This window comes from Sander lucioperca, chromosome 16, assembly GCF_008315115.2.
Source record: "Sander lucioperca isolate FBNREF2018 chromosome 16, SLUC_FBN_1.2, whole genome shotgun sequence".
In the NCBI taxonomy this organism is placed as follows: Eukaryota; Metazoa; Chordata; class Actinopteri; order Perciformes; family Percidae; genus Sander; species Sander lucioperca.
Genome location: NC_050188.1, coordinates 28,441,225 through 28,458,670, shown reverse-complemented (window position 1 = coordinate 28,458,670; position 17,446 = coordinate 28,441,225). Strand labels below are relative to the sequence as shown.

General features: G+C 40.8%; 1 protein-coding gene across 1 annotated transcript; it reads left to right on the top strand.

The window, feature by feature from the left end:
* Positions 1–287: 287 nt before the first annotated feature.
* Positions 288–16,357, top strand: sf3a3 (splicing factor 3a, subunit 3). Its single transcript, XM_031278851.2, has 17 exons — positions 288–554; positions 671–718; positions 3,771–3,823; positions 4,192–4,297; positions 4,391–4,463; positions 6,043–6,134; positions 6,568–6,650; positions 7,869–8,007; positions 8,094–8,162; positions 9,439–9,506; positions 10,707–10,814; positions 10,917–10,986; positions 11,141–11,305; positions 14,435–14,545; positions 14,684–14,774; positions 14,869–14,924; positions 16,076–16,357. Exons 1-17 carry the CDS (start codon positions 459–461, stop codon positions 16,151–16,153), a joined length of 1,506 nt encoding a protein of 501 aa, XP_031134711.1. The 5' UTR covers positions 288–458; the 3' UTR covers positions 16,154–16,357.
* The last annotated feature ends 1,089 nt before the right edge of the window (positions 16,358–17,446 follow it).

The following is a 17,446-nucleotide window of genomic DNA, read 5'->3' as shown; positions in this document are numbered from 1 at the left end:
TGTTAATGATGCCTGTGCTTTGGTTACCTGCTACTGTAGGGAGGCAAGGGCCCATTTTTCAATTCATCAAAAACATTGGGTCTGGTTAATAGGCTACAGTTGAAATGAACAGTAAAAAATAATTTTAAGTGACTATAAATAGATAACTAAACGACCACTACCACTATTCCCTCTAAATTGTGCAATTATTTGAACATCTGTAGCGCATATTTCTTGTAAACGTATTCATTGAAAATTTAGAAATACTACTGTCCATGGCTCTGGGTCGACCAAATCACCCCTGCGGAACCTTTGAATTGGTCAATGTTTCTCTACGCCGAGTACAGTGACGGACATTAGCTCCTCAACATGCGCCATTGAAAACAAACGTAGCAGATACGGCGGGGGGACCGAGTTTTTTTATGCTAACTAGTTAGCTGTATCTTGTCTTTATTAAACGTGCGACACATTTATTTACAATGGAGAGTATTTTAGAGCAACAGCGTCGCTATCACGAAGAGAAAGAGAGGCTCATGGATGCTAAAACTAAAGAAATGTTACACAAGAAGTCCACGGTAAGCTATCCGCTCTGTGCTAGCATTAGCACTATTGCCAATCAATACTGCAAACATGGGAAACGTCTTCAAGTTAACTTGTGTTTTCAAATGTATATTGTTTGTTTTTCTGACAGCTGCGGGAACAGATCAATTCTGACCATCGAACAAGAGCAATGTTGGATGTAAGTGAAGCAAGAATTTAGATTTCTTCTGAACGCCTAGCACCGGCTGGCTAACGTTGGTATCTCCTATAACTGTTAGACAGCGTTAGTTAAGTTAGACTTTACATTTCGAATACATAACGGTACAAGTGATCCGGGTATTAAAATAGTTACATCTCAACGTATGTAATTATCGGTTAATTCCTTCACTTCACCAAAATATGAACTGCACATGACACTTAAACAGCTGCAAATTAGGATATAAAAAATAATAATTTGAAAATGTAACATTTCAGTGTTTTCCATAGTTTTATAAAAGACTTAGGTGTACATATTTGGCAGAGGGTTTAGGGTTGGTCCCTCAACAAAAAAAAAAAAATTTAATAAAAAAAAAGAAGAGGCAGTATGACATAATTTTGGAGCATTATTATTATCATGCCTGTGTCTAAAATAGAGGTGTTGAAATGAATCAAATAATCGATGCATCGAATCGTGGACATGGATGATGCTGCATCGATAATCGGCCGGGCCATAATCGATTATTTCTGTTTACAGTTTAATGTAGGCCTAACAACCTTTCTGTTTACATATTCTGGTATGTTTTGCACATTCAGGAAGTGCCGTGTGCTCAGTGCTGTAGTTTTATGTATCCAATTTATTTAGTATTCGAACACTGCAGAATGTTTGGTTTTTGAAGCTTGAAAAGCTATGAATTAAATATCCTATATGGCTTTAATAGAAAAATGGATTTGATGCATCGAGATATCGAATCACTGACATGATAATCGTCATCGAATCGGGAGATCATGAAGATTCACACCTCTAGTGTAAAACGTTTAAAAAAAGCTTGAGCAGATAATAAATAACACACCACTCAAAAAGCTTAACGTCAAAGACGTCCACTGTGGACCGACTCCAATCATTAGATCTGAGAAAGTATTTTAGTTAGTGTTGATGCTCACATTGATTTCACATTCATTCGGCTCAGGTGCTGCACCTAACCCTAGGCAGTGTTTCCTCTATGTTGATTTTGTAGTAGCGGCCCACCATGGCAGAATGTCTGCCACCGCGGTATCAGAAATAGGGCTGTACAAAAATGTAGTCGCGGTTGCCTTTTAGTAGAACTATTCAGAGGTTATTGGGCCCGTCTAGTTTAACTCCACATACTGTTGTGTTGATGGAGTTTATTGTCAAAACGTTCGCTTTCTTCTGAGCGACTATTAAACGAACAGCTCCGCCAAAAACGTCATTGCGGTGTGTCCGTTCTAAGTGTAGACCTGTAGATGTTAAGTGCCCTATAGTTCCTCAAAAAATACAGTTCAATCACAACTGAAAATATGCCGCATTGTGTGTGAATAGAGGTGAATACATATATTAGTTTGTGTTGCAGCGAAGTGTCAGTTCCGTTTCATACGTAACATTTAGGGGGGGGGGCAGACCTGCCCCCACTGCTAAAAAAAAATCCTAAAGGAAATACTGCTAGGGCTGGGCGATATGGAGACAAATAAAATATCACGATATTCTTGACCAAATATCAATATCGACATTGCGACGATATTGTGGTGTTGACTATTGGTGCTTTCACAAAATATTTTTCAACAATGAGATTTTAGATAAATAATCGTCAATAATGTGGTGAACAGGTGGCCGGGTCGGCTCAGTGGGTAGAGCAGGCGCACGTGTACTGAGAGGTTTATGTCTCGACGCAGAGGTCCAGGGTTAGAATCCGACTTGTGACAACTTCCTGCATGTCTTCCCCCTCTCTCTCCCCTTTCTCACCTAGCTGTCCTGACAAAAATTGATGGTGGAAAAGCCCCCCAAAAAATCTTTAAAAAAATAATAATAATGTGGTAAACAGTGTCAAGTGAAATTATAGAGAAAAAATATTTTGTTTTTAGCTATATACTGACTATGTTTACATGCATGCACAAAAATAGTGGAATGTTAAAACAAATTCGCAAACAGAATTTCTAAGAAAATTGAGTTAGTACGTGCTGGTTATTATCAGTTTAGACAATGTAATAATATATCACGATATCGCGATATATGATATATCATCACGACATGATTCCATATAAAGACGATAAGTTATCATATTGAATTCATGCCCAGCCCTCCCTAAACCTTATAAGATAGTGAAAGCCCTTCTCGCACTGCATTTAATATCTAAGTGGCTATGCCACTTGTCAGGCAACCATTGTAAATAAGAACCTGTTCTTAATGACTTGCCTGTAAAAAATAAAGGTGGAAAAAAGAACACCCAGACAATTCACAAGTGCTCTTAAAGGCTGTTTTATGCTTCTGTGTCAACTCCACGCCATAGCTACGCCGTCGTGACCCTTTCAGAGTTCGGCGTCAGGGGTTGCTTTGCATCGCGGTGCATTTCACCGCCATAACGCTAGGGGGTGATAAGTCTGAGGTTATCTGCGAGGTGTCTGCCAGCCAGTTTAGGTTATGTTAGCAAGCAAACTTTAGCACAACTGCCCACAAAGTACTGCTTGCTGGCGAAGTGCTAATTTCAAAACGTTACTGACATATAGACACTTTACAAACGGATAACCCCGTCATTGTAACCAAAAATATGTCTGAGTTTATTTACAAAGCTGATGTCAGTGAACTAGCATGGTGCTACTCCCCACAGTAGGCTGCTGGAAACACCCACTATCAACACACAGGACCAGTTGACCATTCGCAGTCCTTGAAACACCGACTATCAACACACAGGACTAGTTGACCAATCACAGTCCTTGTGGTCTGTGATGTTACACATTTTTGGAGGTGCACGTCGAGCTGCGGCGGAGGGCTCGGAGGGGGGTTTGCGGCGACGCAGAGGGGTCTGCGGGGGTACGCCGTCGATTCGATGCAGAAGCATAAATCAGCCTTAAGTCAGACGTTGCAGGTAAACGGCAAGGCGCTGTTACATAGGACAGTTGGGTGTGACATTTTTCCATGTAAAAGAGAGGAGAGCCGGCCTGAGTCCAGTCATTTGAATTCAAACAGCCATGATGTTCAAAGCTCAACACGACAGCAAGGGCACTCTGACAGTCTGTCCATTGTTTGTTTCTTTTGACAGAGGTATATGGAAGTGAGCTCAAATGTCAGAGACTCCTATGAAGACAAAGATGGGTAAGTGACTAACCTGCCATGGTCTTTCTCTAACTTACAGATTATGTTACTTTGAGTTGTTAAACATGATACCTGTTGTCTATAAATGTTTTGTTTTCATTTTCTTTTTATCAAGCTGGAAATTCAATGTTGAATTTTTTTTCAATAAAAGAATGTTAGAAATTATTTTGTTTTAAATTCAACAAGCAATTTGTTGTATTGTAGAAGAATACTGAAAGCAGCAGAAATGCAGAACTGAGTACACTTTATCGCAAGTAGTATCTTTTATCAATGTTATTGCATATTTTCCTCCCATCCGGCAGCCCTAGTAGTTACACATAGTCACTTGTTGTAGCCTTGAACAGTGCCATCTTTTTCCTTATTAACAGAATGAGAAAGGATGAACTCGCTGCAATCTCGGGACCCAATGAGTTTGCGGAGTTCTACAACAGACTGAAACAGATAAAGGAGTTTCACAGAAAGCACCCAAATGAGGTAATTACCTCCTACTTGTAAATAGTCAGATGAGACTATGTAAAGCTTTTGACATGGGATACTAACAGCATTGCTATCGTGTGTTTCTTGTAGATTTCCATCCCCATGTCTGTAGAGTTTGAGGAGCTGATGAAGGCCAGAGACAACCCCAGCGAGGAGGCTCAGAGTAGGTCTAAACCCACCAGAAACATTTGTTACGCTTTCATCTTCATCGGCTCTGTCTCACAACAGGAGTTGAACCTATCTGGTCTATCTTTTTCACCAAACCTTACACTTACACTGTAGCAAACAACAACCAGGTAGGGTCTGCCACAGTGAGGACATTTTCCCACCAGTCAGTAAATGAGTGACAACACCAGTGTTACCGATTACACCGCAAACGCATCACAGTGGTGCTTTCTCCACTCTTTTCAAAGAGACAATTTGCGCATCCAACAATACTCGCACTCTGCTCTTGCTCTAGCATCACCATTTATTAAGGAAAACTAACATTTCGGACCCTCGGGCAACCGCCGGGTTGAAACAGGAGGCGGAAGCGCTGCCCGCTTCCCTTTGGTGCCCGTGTTAACCGTAGACTGTATATAAATATGATGTTAACCAGTTGGGCTGTTCAGCCCATAGATTCTTGCGGTCTAGTATCTGGTCTATTTTCTCTGTGAGCCACAAGTGAATCTGGCAAGAAAACACACAGATAATCTATCAAAACTATATTAATGTAGTATAAATGATATAAATCATCTGACTCTGCAGTTTTGCCCTTCACTTTGACACCAAATCCTCCTGCTATTGTCTGTCTTGTGCAACCAGGATAGAAGAAATTCAGAACAATTCATTAGCTGCAATAAACTTATGCTTAAAAGTGCCGGAGTCCAATTTCCTATATGTGTTCACACCTACTAGGCCATAAAACTGATTTTGATTTTAACTTACCTGCTACTGATTATGAACCCTGTCATGTAGCCTATATGGAGGTCTAGGGTGACAGCATAATATAAAATCCTTGAATTCATTTTTTTTCCCATTTAAGTGCAAACCATGAATGACAAAATTAAAATGTCTTATTTTGTTTCTAGTGAAAACTAAAATGTTCATAACACAGTTCTCCCATTCCTCTTTAGTAGTGCAGTGCCCGTTGAAAATGTTGTTTGGAACGGGCCGATTGCTTGGCCTGTGGTATTGCTGCTTGGAGAATTCTTCAAAACCAAATTGTACCCCAAACCACTTGATATGCAACTCCACAGTATAGCCTACTACTGACTTACAGTGTAGTCTACTTCTACATCAGAGGAAGACATTGTACTACTACATTTACCTGACAGAGAATGTTGCAGATTCTGATTGTAATCACAAAATATCACAATGAAAATATGGAGTAATCAGACATTAGCCTCATGGACTCATGGCAGTGTGCTACCCACCAGGGCCGATAATCGCTCCATTCCTAATTTTGGTCATAATATAATAGCAGGAGAGGCAATATTAGTATCCTAAAACTGGAAAGTGGCAGTTGTTTAACTCTGCAAAGGGCAGTGAATGTGCTTGTGTAGATCATGGATGTGTAATAAAAGCAGTCACATGGTCAGCGAGGCTGCGGATGTCGTCAGTGACATCATTTGTCTTAAACGATACGAGCCTCGACATGTGCTTCACGGAAAACTTCCGGGATTTCTCGGCACGCGCTTCGAAGCCTCGGCACAGAACCTAACATCGCTAGCTAACGCACTGCTCTGATTTGTGTTCCCCAGACCTGGTGGAGTTCTCTGATGAGGAAGGATACGGCCGCTACCTCGACCTCCACGACTGCTACCTCAAGTTCATCAACCTGAAGGGAGCCGAGGTAGGGCTGCACACTTTATCAACATTTTAATTGAGATTACGATTTTGGCTCCTAACGATCACAAAAACAGAGTAATCGAGAAAAACGATTATGTACATTGCGTTTTTTTTTTGTTTTTTTTTTTAAGTATTAAAGGGAAATTGCGCAGTATATGGTGCTTTCACTGTTGATTTGTTTAGCTGTTTCACTGTTTTTTGTTTTTTTTTACTTCAATTAACGCAACATCTTTCCAAAAGTCAATGGGTAATCATGTTAAATAATCAGTGTTCAATATTGACCAAAAATACTAGTGATTATGATTTATTTTTTTCTTCCCATAATCGAGCAGCCTTAAGATGAGGTTATGATCCCTCAAAGTCTTCATAATTCCTTCTGTATCTCCAAACTGAAGTAGCGTTTCTTTTTAACCGCGGTCTGTACTCTTTCCCCGCAGAAACTCGAGTATATCTCGTACCTGTCTTCATTCGACCAGCTTTTTGACATCCCCAAGGACAGGAAGAACGCTGAATACAAAAAGTAGGTTCATCATGCATACTCCCATCAGACGTGACTGGTAACACCTGTATGGGACCGGAAGTAGATCATATGTCTCACTGTAAAGACGACACAATTAACTTAATCTTAACCTAATATAGTATCATGGATAGGCCTGTAACAATGATTACATAATTGTCTAATCGCAATTTCTTTACATAATTGCGGTTTCTTTGTTTAAACGCAGCTAACTGCTAACATTAGCTAAGGTCCTAAGGGGTATGACTGTCTGGTACTTGTTGATTTTGTTAAGCTATGGCAAATTGTAATTATATAAGTGATTATTGGTCGCACTGTTGAGCTAAGGCTATGCTAGCGGCGGCTGTCACCTGTTGCCATAGCAACTCCAAACATCCTGGGTTGTAGCTTGTCTCAAGCTGGTTTCACGCCAGAGAAATTAAACGGGCTTGTGTCGCCTCATTGGGCAAAACGTTACATTATCTGGGTCACACAACAGTGATATAACTAGGCCTGTAACAATTATTACATAATTGTCTAAATGTCAATTTTTTCACATAATCGCGGTTTCTTTGTTTTACCGCAGTGAACTGCTAACATTAGCTAAGGTCTTAAGGAGTATGAGTAGTAGAGAGGTAGTTGTTGATTTTGTTTAGATATGCCAAATTGTAATTATATAAGTGACTATTGGTCTGACTGTTGATTTAAAGCTATGTTAGTTGTTGGCACGTGACCCTATACACGTTCATAGCAACAAAAATAACAAGGGAGGGTACAGTTAAAATGTTTTATGATAATAAAGAGGCGTGGTGTACTTAATATAAGCCATAAGCTGTGTATTTGTACTATTATATTATCTGAGTCAGATGACAGTAATGTAAAATTTGTTTTAAAAAGTAATTAATACATAAATCTTTTGAAATATAACTGAAAGAGACAATATCGTTAATCGCAATTATTTCTGAGACAACTAATTGTACAGCAACATTTGGAGTTTTGTTCCAGCTCTAGATATAATCAAAAGACATATCTTAGATAAATATTTTAAATTTTGACTGAAAGAGACATTATATTTTGTTAATCGCAATTTCTTGTGGTACAATGAATTGCACAGCATTATTTGGAATTGTTCCAGCTCTAATCATGGACCTCTTGAGTATATCCTAAACGATGTGTGGATGTGGATCATGTGTGCGTGCACTGTGCTGTTGGACTAACGCCGTGCGGTGGCTGTCTGTGCAGGTATCTGGAGATGCTGCTGGAGTATCTGCAGGACTACACGGACCGGGTCAAACCTCTGCTGGACCAGAACGAGCTCTACGGCAAAGTGCTGTCAGACTTTGAAAAGAAATGGGAGAACGGGACCTTTCCAGGCTGGCCCGTAAGTTCTCCTCTTCATATGCGGTGATGGTCCGAGTTCTGGTTGTACAGCTCATCTGACCTGTGTCTTTTGTTTTTTATTTGTAGAAAGAGACGAGTAGTGCTTTGACACACGCTGGCGCTCATCTGGACCTCTCTGCTTTTTCTTCCTGGGAGGTAAGACATCAAGTGCTCATATCTTAAAAATGTATCTTTTGTCTCCCCCACACTTTTTTTTTATGACATTTTGCATGGACATACAATTGCCATAACAATTGGCAGTTAGAGTGATCCATACAAACCAATTCCCTTTTTTTTAGGGAAACAAATACTAGAAAAAAAAAAACATGAGACATAAAACACTGCATATAGTAACTAACTGAAAGCAGGTAAGTAGCAAGAGTCAGTGACGAAAGAGCACTTTCTTGATATGTATTTATCAAAAAGGATGAAGATAGTACAAAAAAAGGAATTGTTATATAAAAATACCTACTGCAAATTAAAAAGGGAAAAAAGAACATGACACAGAAGACAATACAACACCACTCAGTGATGAAGAACAAGGAAAAAAGAGCCTCAGCAACATAAAACCAGGACAAAAGCACTTACAGCTTAACAGGAGGTAAAAGGTCGGTCTGGAATAACAGCGCCGCGTAGTTTCTCGACCAGGCGATAAAAACAGCCCCCATGTTGCTGCAGAATTAGTTGGAGGAACCTAAAACTAAGAAGATTTTAGGAAATGGAGAACATCTCTTAAAGCGTAACTCTCGCCAAAATGCAACCTAGGGTATTTTTGTGAATGTACCCGAGTCAAACCTTCGTTTAAAAGCACTGCTAACGTGAGTTGCTCAAAACCTTTTTTAGTAAACTCTGGGTACACAAACAATGTTGTCAATGCTTTCGTTAAGGTGTAGAGCCCCTGGTGATACTTGAGCAAAGTCTCATGTTGTGTCGAGCCTTCTTAGTGTTTTAAAATTAGTGATTTTGAGGCTAGTATAAAAGTGCCCCTAGCACTCCCAAAAGACCATTTGACCGAAAAATGAGAATACGGTCAATCTTAAAAGTGATGCTTCCGTCCTAAATATGCTTTTAAACAAAAGTTTGACTCTGGAAGACCCTAGGTTGCATTTTGGCGAGAGTTATGCTTTAACCAGTGAAAGGAGGAGGGAGTAGAGGGTGACTTCCATTTTAGTAAAAGTAGTCCTCTTGCTAAAAGAGTGATAAAGGCCAGAATGTCTTTCATAGAGGATAGTGAAGGTGAGGGTGAGACACCAAATAAAACACTGAGTGGGTCAGGTGCTACCTTTTCCTCTAGTAATTTGAGATCATTGTAATGTGTGAATGTTAATAATCTCTACCCAGTAGGGCCCCACGGCGGACGGAAATGTGTCTTTTTACAAGGGTTGCTTATTCATACTGCTGCTGATGTGCTTTTTCTTGTTCCTTCCCACAGGAGTTGGCTTCCTTGGGTCTGGACAGATTGAAGTCTGCCCTCATGGCGTTGGGACTGAAATGTGGAGGGTGAGTATGACGTTTGCATGCTGAAAAAATAACACTAAGGATGTACTATATCCAAAACGTCTGAAGAACCTAGAACCAAACATCACATACCCTTCACCATACCTAGGGATTAACATGGTTTTATTTCAGTTAGCCTAATAGCTGGTTTGATTTGCATTGAGAGATGATTTTATGGAAAGTACCCCATGCCAATCTCTAGGTATGGTGAAGGGTATGTGATGATGTGGGGCTATTTTAATTCCAAAGGCCAAGGGAACTTTATCAGGATGCATAGTATCCTGGATCCATGAAATAACTGGCCTTTAAAAATAAAAATCTGCCTTCCTCTATGGGAATTTAATATAGCGGTGTACTGACTTATGCCCCCTGTATTTTAAGGAAGAACATTTATTTATTTACGATACATTATTCATTCACAAAGAAAATTGGTGTCCTTAAAGGTTGGATTTTTCCTATTTTTTTAATTAAGGCATTAAGATCAATTTCCAAAAGATGATTTTTTTTTTTATTCCTCTTTTTAGTCAACTTTAGCATGGGTTCATAAACTTATGAGCACCACTGTATGTACAGCATTCATTTAGACTGCAAGCCAGTCCATGGGATGGGAATGCATATTCTTATTTATGAATGAATAGCTATTAGTGCACATTCTGCACTGTGACCAAGTAGAGCGCATGTGATGCCGTTACGTAGGGCTGAACGATATGAGGAAAATATGCGATAATGTTGAATATCACGATAACAATATTACTTGCGATAAATAGATATTAAAGTGTACTCAGTTCTGCATTTCTGCTGCTTTCAGTATTCTGCTAAAATACAACAAATTTATTGTTGAATTTAAAACAAATGAAAGGAAAGCATTTCCAACATTCTTTTATTGCACATAACATCGCATTATAAAAGGCAGCACTAATAAAGAATGAGTTCCATTTTAATGTGCAGTTTTCTGCTGATATTTTCTTCCAACTAACACAAAAAGTTTGTATATGTGTCTTTCACGATATGTGGCAGCCTTACTTGATGTTTATTGCACCAGTTGATAAAGAAAGATATACTGTGCAGCCCTAGCGTTAGGACGACTGACTGTGTGTGTGTGTGTGTGTGTGTGTGTGTGTGTGTGTGTGTGTGTGTGTGTGTGTGTGTGTGTGTGTGTGTGTGTGTGTGTGTGTGTGTGTGTGTGTTCTGTGTGTTTGACAGGACTCTGGAGGAGAGAGCTCAGAGGCTCTTCAGCACAAAAGGCAAGTCCCTGGAATCCCTAGACCCGTCTCTGTTTGCCAAGAACCCGAAAGCCAAAGGCCCTAAAAAGTAAGTGGGTGTAAAAAATGAATCAATCTAATGCTAATCTAGTGTCCTATGATAGTGTTCCTTAATATAATTCATAACGATTTCCATCCATCACTCCTACAGAGACACAGAGCGTAACAAGGAAATTGGCTTCCTGGAAGCTCAAGTCTATGAATATGTGGAGATCCTCGGGGTGAGTGAATATACCTGAAGGGTAACGCTGCTGTTGAATTCCCGAATAAAGACTTCATCCAACATTTTGAGAGAAGTGTTAGCTAGCTTATCGCTGGGGCAGGGTAACGTAAAAAAGTGTTGAGAAGGCATTTTTCGATGCTCGGCGGTTACAGGAGCAGAGGCAGCTGACTCACGAGAACGTCCAGAGGAAACAGGCCCGGACCGGGGAGGAGCGCGAGGAAGAGGACGAGGAGCAGCTCAGCGAGAGTGAGAGCGAAGACGACGACAACGAGATCATTTACAATCCCAAGAACCTGCCGCTGGGCTGGGATGGCAAGGTGAGGCCACACCCCCGTACCAAACAGCACAATACACGTCAAATGACTTTTAAAGCTATAGTGCGCGACTGTTTTATATTAATAACTCTCCGTTCCATTCAAGCCATTGCCAAATGAGGTGATACAAAGCTAGTCTATATCGACGACGCTCCACTTCGGGGATTTTTTCGGTGCCACTGGAAATTCTACCGGATGTCCCCTTTTTCGGCCCGATGTCTGTTACCTTTCTCTTTCTTTGTGTTGGCGTTCTAACCTCCGGTGGATTTATGAGGACTATGGTTAACTGCTCCTCAGATCTTTTCTGTTGCACGACTAAAACTACTTTTGAACGTACACATGTTCCACCAAAACAAGGTCCTTGCCGAGACTATTTAGCAGAGGCACCGTGGCTCCGTCCAGCGCTTAGCGCCACCCAAGATGATTGTGATTGGTTTAAAGAAATGCCAATGAACCACAGCATGTTTTTCTCTCCTCCCAGAATGCTGTGTGGACTAGCCAGACCTTCCTCGGCAGCTCTGTGGAGGAAGGTCTGGCAATGCGAGACAAGGCAGCGCTTGATCATCATTTCAAATTAGTCGGGTCTGAGTTTTTAAAGAGAGACTGAATAAGAAACAGATATTAACATTTTCACAAGCCTCCATGTTGCTTAGTGTTTACTACTACTTGACACACAAGGAGAGAAAAAATTAAAAGGCATACTCTCTCCTCTACTGGCATTGGGAAATGACTCTATTGCATAATTTGTGTGCATATACATGATAATTTAGGTGGATAAAGGGTATAAGTGGCACAGTGTATAAGAGAATAACAATGTCTCTCTCAACAGCTCTGGTATCAGCATCAACACATGAGCTGAACTGGCTGTGCTGCTTGCCAAGATTGTTACCCTATCAGATAACAACTGCTGTTGTCCCGTGCCATCACCCCATGATGTCCAATGCCAACCTGCCACCAACTGGTTCTAAACTGAAAATTCTCTCTGTATTTCTTAGTATGGCTATGTTTACAAAATGGTGTAGTCTGGCGACTTTCGTGTGTAGCAGCTCGAGTGATGTGTCTTACGTCACCGCTGAGAAAGGAAATGGCAGTTTCAGCTATGTAGACGAAAAGGTCTGCTGCAGCAGGTGAAGGCATGGCTGGAAACCCGAAGAAGGGCCCACGAAATGTTTTAGTCATCAATATCAATGCTAGTATGAAGTTGATGCGCCGTTTTGTTGTCATTTCTTAGAATTCCTCATGGGGGAGACAGAAACTACGCACTAACTACGTTTTGCTTTAAATCATTGAAATTAAAATGGTGGGTAATAAAACATGGAATTATAATGGAAATTAAGAGAGTCTTAAAGAGCTCATATTATGCTAATTTTCAGGTTCATAATTGTATTTAGAGGTTGTGCATTTTTCAAAAAACACCATATATTTGTTGTACTGCACATTGCTGCAGCTCCTCTTTTCACCCTGTGTGTTGAGCTCTCTGTTTTAGCTACCCTCTCACTTCTGTTCCATCTTTGTTGGGAGTCACACATGCTCAGTAGCTAGGTAAGGACTACTAGCCAGTCAGAAGCAGAGTATGAGGGCGTGCCCTGACAGTACCTAGGTAAGGACTACTAGCCAGTCAGAAGCAGAGTATGAGGGCGGGCCCTGACAGTACCTAGGTAAGGACTACTAGCCAGTCAGAAGCAGAGTAGGGCGAGCCCTGACAAGCGTGATCTAAAACAAACCCGCTTCAGCCGGTAACCATGGCTACGGCTCAGCTGTACGTGTTCAGACCCGAGTCTGATCCCAAAACACAGGCTGCCACTATTTGACAAGAAAATGCAAAGATAAATGTCCTAAAAAAATTTACAATTAGTTAGCATTTAGTTTCTTCTGTGCAGTTGCAGTATCAAAAATGAAGGATTTATTTTGTACATATAGCAGCAATAGATGCGTTGTTGGACGACTTTCGGACCTCTTGCCTTGTACGGCTTCATCATATTGCACTTTGTGGTGACGTCACTAGTACCTGTACTGGGTTTTCATCAATATCCATTTGGTTTATTCCCGAACTACCGCGCTCGCTCGACGAGTGAAACACGTGACTAAAAGGTGTTTTGTCATCGGCTGAGGGTGAAGCCCTGAACTTTGTGAGAGCTGTCCTTTCAAAATAAAGGCTGAAAATGCCCAAAAAATAAATTAAAAAAATCAAAGTCATTTAAAAATTAAATTGCAAACAGGGTGAATCGAGATCGCGATTTTATAACAATTTATCGTGCAGGCCTACCCTGGTCCAAACCTTTATTCACACTGGAACTGCAAGATTGAATTCAAACAAAAGCTCTGCTTTTATGTGCCAGGGCTCAACGCTAACTTTTTTCCCAAGGAGGACATGTGCTCCTAAGTAGAAAAATGTAGGAGCGCATGAAGAATTTTAGGGGCGCAATAATAATAATGTATCAAATAATTTGTATTTCTTTCATAAAAGGAATACAAGGAGACATTTCCAATCAAAGGGATTTCATTTATTTGAATAGAACAAGTATATACCTATACCCTATACTAGGTTTTTGATTATTTCTGCTTCAAACTGTATTTATTAAATAATGATGTAATAATTGATACTTTAAACTGTACAAGGTTCATTTATTGTCATTGTACAACAAGTGTCCCACTAAATCTAGACAGACCTTTGGAGAATTCACTCCAGTCAGCTAAAAGAGTGACTTACATAACTGCTATTACTGTTGGTGCACAGTGATACTTGTAGCAACAATAATACATATTTTAACACGTGTTATAAATACAAAACGTTATGAAGTGTAATGTTCTCAATTTTAAAATACATTTTCTACTGATCAGTACACTGAATATACAGTAGTGGTGTAATAGACCACTCCCACGGTTCAGCATGCATGTGAAACTGAAAATACATGTTCAATACAGTTTTACTGTCGCTGTCAAACCGCCTACACATGATCAGAGGTAAAACTGCGAGGTAGGGCGCAGAGCACAGAGACAAACTGTGGCGCAGGTATACGTCGTTGCGATGCGAGTGAAACGGTCTCACTGTAGAGCCCTTTGTGCTGCATATTTTTACCTACATGTCTCAGTGGGTCTCTAGTATTCTGACTGCTGTTTTATTCCCTCTAGCCAATTCCATACTGGCTCTATAAACTACACGGGCTGAACATCAACTACAACTGTGAGATCTGTGGGAACTACACTTACAGGGGACCCAAAGCCTTCCAGAGGCACTTTGCCGTAAGTTGTTTTCTGTCGTGGATTCACTGCAACAGAGGAAGTCGTACAAAATCCAGTGAAATCTGCATGTCTTTAAACAGATTTTTCTGTCAAATTTATAGAACAAAAGAAATGAAGTGTGTGTTTGTCTTGTTGTAGGAGTGGAGGCATGCTCACGGCATGCGCTGTCTGGGGATCCCCAACACGGCTCACTTTGCCAACGTCACACAGATTGAGGACGCCGTCTCCTGTAAGAGTCTTTGCTCGTTATGAGCGTATGTATTTTGAAGAGTTTTTGGAAGTTGCTTTCAATAACCCTCTTGTGTTTTGTTTTGTTACTCCAGTGTGGGCCAAGCTGAAGTCCCAAAAGGCATTAGAGCGGTGGCAGCCAGACACAGAGGTGAGTCCACACGGATGGAATCGGGACAACTGGTCGGGAAAACAATGCGTCCTAGGCTACGTTTACATTGCTATGTTTTGGTTTTTAAGCGTTTTAGTTTTGAGCCAAAAGTGATCTCCGTGCACACTTGTGTTTTTATCTCCAGTAGAACTAATCTCTGTTTAAACTAACACGCCCAAACCTCACATCTCATCAACATTCTGGTATACTGGGCATAAACAGGAGGCAGCGTGGAGACTCCAGTAGTTGCCACGGTAACGTTGGTAGCTTAGTCTCGGAGAGCGAGACGTCGTGACCACTAATACCCAATCAGGAGGAGAAACGTTGCCGTAGGTGTCTCCAAAGGTCTCCGTTTGCGGCCGTTGAGACTGCAACACAACCCCGCAGATTCCAAACCAAAACGCTTCAGAAGTGTTTCCAAATGTCTCCCGTTTAGGGGCTCGGAAACGCCAGAGCAGGGGGAATGAGAGGGGGAAACATCAGAGCAGGGGGAATGAGAGGGGGAAACGTCAGAGCAGGGGGAATGAGAGGGGGAAATGCAGCAAAGGATATTTGTTTTTAACCCAAAACGTAGCAATGTAAATGTAGCCCTAGTTATAATTAGGGGTGGGAATCATCGGGTCCCTCATGGCTCCCAATACCGATATCACAATAAAGCATAATATCACAATAAAGCAATTCTGCGATAATCAATATATTGCTAGACAATCCAATAATGAGACATCACGATATCGGTCGAACTATGAATACAAAATGCCTGTGAAAAAAGGTTAAGTGCAGGTTTTCTCTCTTTATTCACTGCAACTCCAAACTGTTAGAAAACAGCACAAACCTGCAGAACAAGTTTTTTAGTGGGTCCAGGCTTTAGACTTAAACATGTCTGTTATTTTACTGCTGTCCACCTTCCTGTTGAAAACCTCTTCGGCTAGTTAACTTCTGTTCATTCATGTGTTGAGCTTTACCTCGGAGAGCCATGAAGTAGCCACGCTGGGAGCAGGGAAATCTATTTAGAGGACTTATTTTATTCATTAAAATATCGATATATATCGATTCTCCTATCGCACGAAGAAGCACAACAATATATTGCCGTATGGATAGTTTGTCCCACCCCTAGTTCTAAAATAAGGCTCATTCCATGACTTGTTTTACAGGAAGAGTACGAGGACTCGAGTGGCAATGTGGTCAACAAGAAGACCTACGAGGATCTGAAGAGACAAGGCTTGCTGTAGATTGAGGAGAATATGACGAGTCACAAAAATGTAACGTCTAATGAGCATCCTTTAAGATTTGCTATATTTTTTATCACCCATGTTTCTTTTTATGTGTAAGTAGTAATGTTTTACAGACTGCATCCCACCCCCGTCCCTCCCTTTGATAACTTTGTAATGTGGCAACCATTGATCCTTATAATAAACTTTTGTCACCGTGCTGTTTGTCTGAATCTCCCGAGTGTTAAATCTCAGTGTTCAGCTCTTCTGGAGAGTCTGCCCTCTAGAACAGGATTTCTCAAAGAGTGGTCCGTGGACCTCCGGTGTTCCTTGAGTAGATTTGGTAAAATATCATTTTTAATTTGAAAATTTTAAACCATGTTTCTCATAGTGTCTGCCAGCAACTCAAAAGCCCAACAGTGAGGAGCAATGATGTGTTTGTATAGTCATTATTAAGTAAACTAATGTAAATTCAAACATTATTTAATTTTTTACTATTTACTGTTTTGCTGTGTTGTCAGACTTCAGCAAAAAAAAAAAAAAAGTTTAACCTTTATTTATCCAGGTAAGTTGATTGAGAACAATTTCTCATTTGCAACAACAACCTGCCACATTCACATAGTTCCACATGCATACCTGGAAGCTGCCCAGTACAACCACAGTCTGATCTGCTGTGAAAGAGCAGCACTTGTTCCCTCCCTCATTACCACCACCTTAATCCCAACCGCTCCAGTGGAGCTGCTCAATGGCACCTCAATGGTGAAGGAGGGACAAGTGTTGTTCTTTCACTTTCCCCACCCTGATTTTTATCTGGCCGGTCTGGGGATTGAACCCAAGCTTGCTTCTCTAACCTCTAGTCCACCACTGCCAACCACTTTACAACACTGCCTCGAATTCACGTAACAAATGATCAGCGTGATATTTGAAGGAAATACAGAGGAATAAAGTTTACGGTTACTGTCAACTGACAAGGTGGACCAATGGCTTCCCTGAGTCACAGCATAAGCAGCACCATTCTCCCTCATTCAGACGGCAACCGAGGCAATGAGTGAGTAAGCTATTTGTAAAAACTGTCCTTTAATTTAGCTGTCATTTGTAAAATTCTGTTGAAGTAGGAGGCCTTTTTTTTTAAGATTATTTTTTTTGGTAGCTGAAGTCTTGAAAGGGAGGAGAGAGAGGGGGATGACATGCAGCAAATGGCCACAGGTCGGAATCAAACCCGTGGCCGCGGAGTCAAGGACTGTGTCTCTGTACATGGGGTGCACGCTCAACCAGGCTCCCCAGGCCTTTTGTTTTTGGGAATTTTTGCAGTTA

Excerpts from the sequence above, each read along its gene's own strand:
- sf3a3 (XM_031278851.2), top strand. The coding sequence starts at position 459 with ATGGAGAGTATTTTAGAGCAACAGCGTCGCTATCACGAAGAGAAAGAG. Across the intron at positions 719-3,770 it reads GAACAAGAGCAATGTTGGAT|AGGTATATGGAAGTGAGCTC; the intron begins GTAAGTGAAGCA and ends TTCTTTTGACAG. Across the intron at positions 9,507-10,706 it reads TTGGGACTGAAATGTGGAGG|GACTCTGGAGGAGAGAGCTC; the intron begins GTGAGTATGACG and ends TGTGTTTGACAG.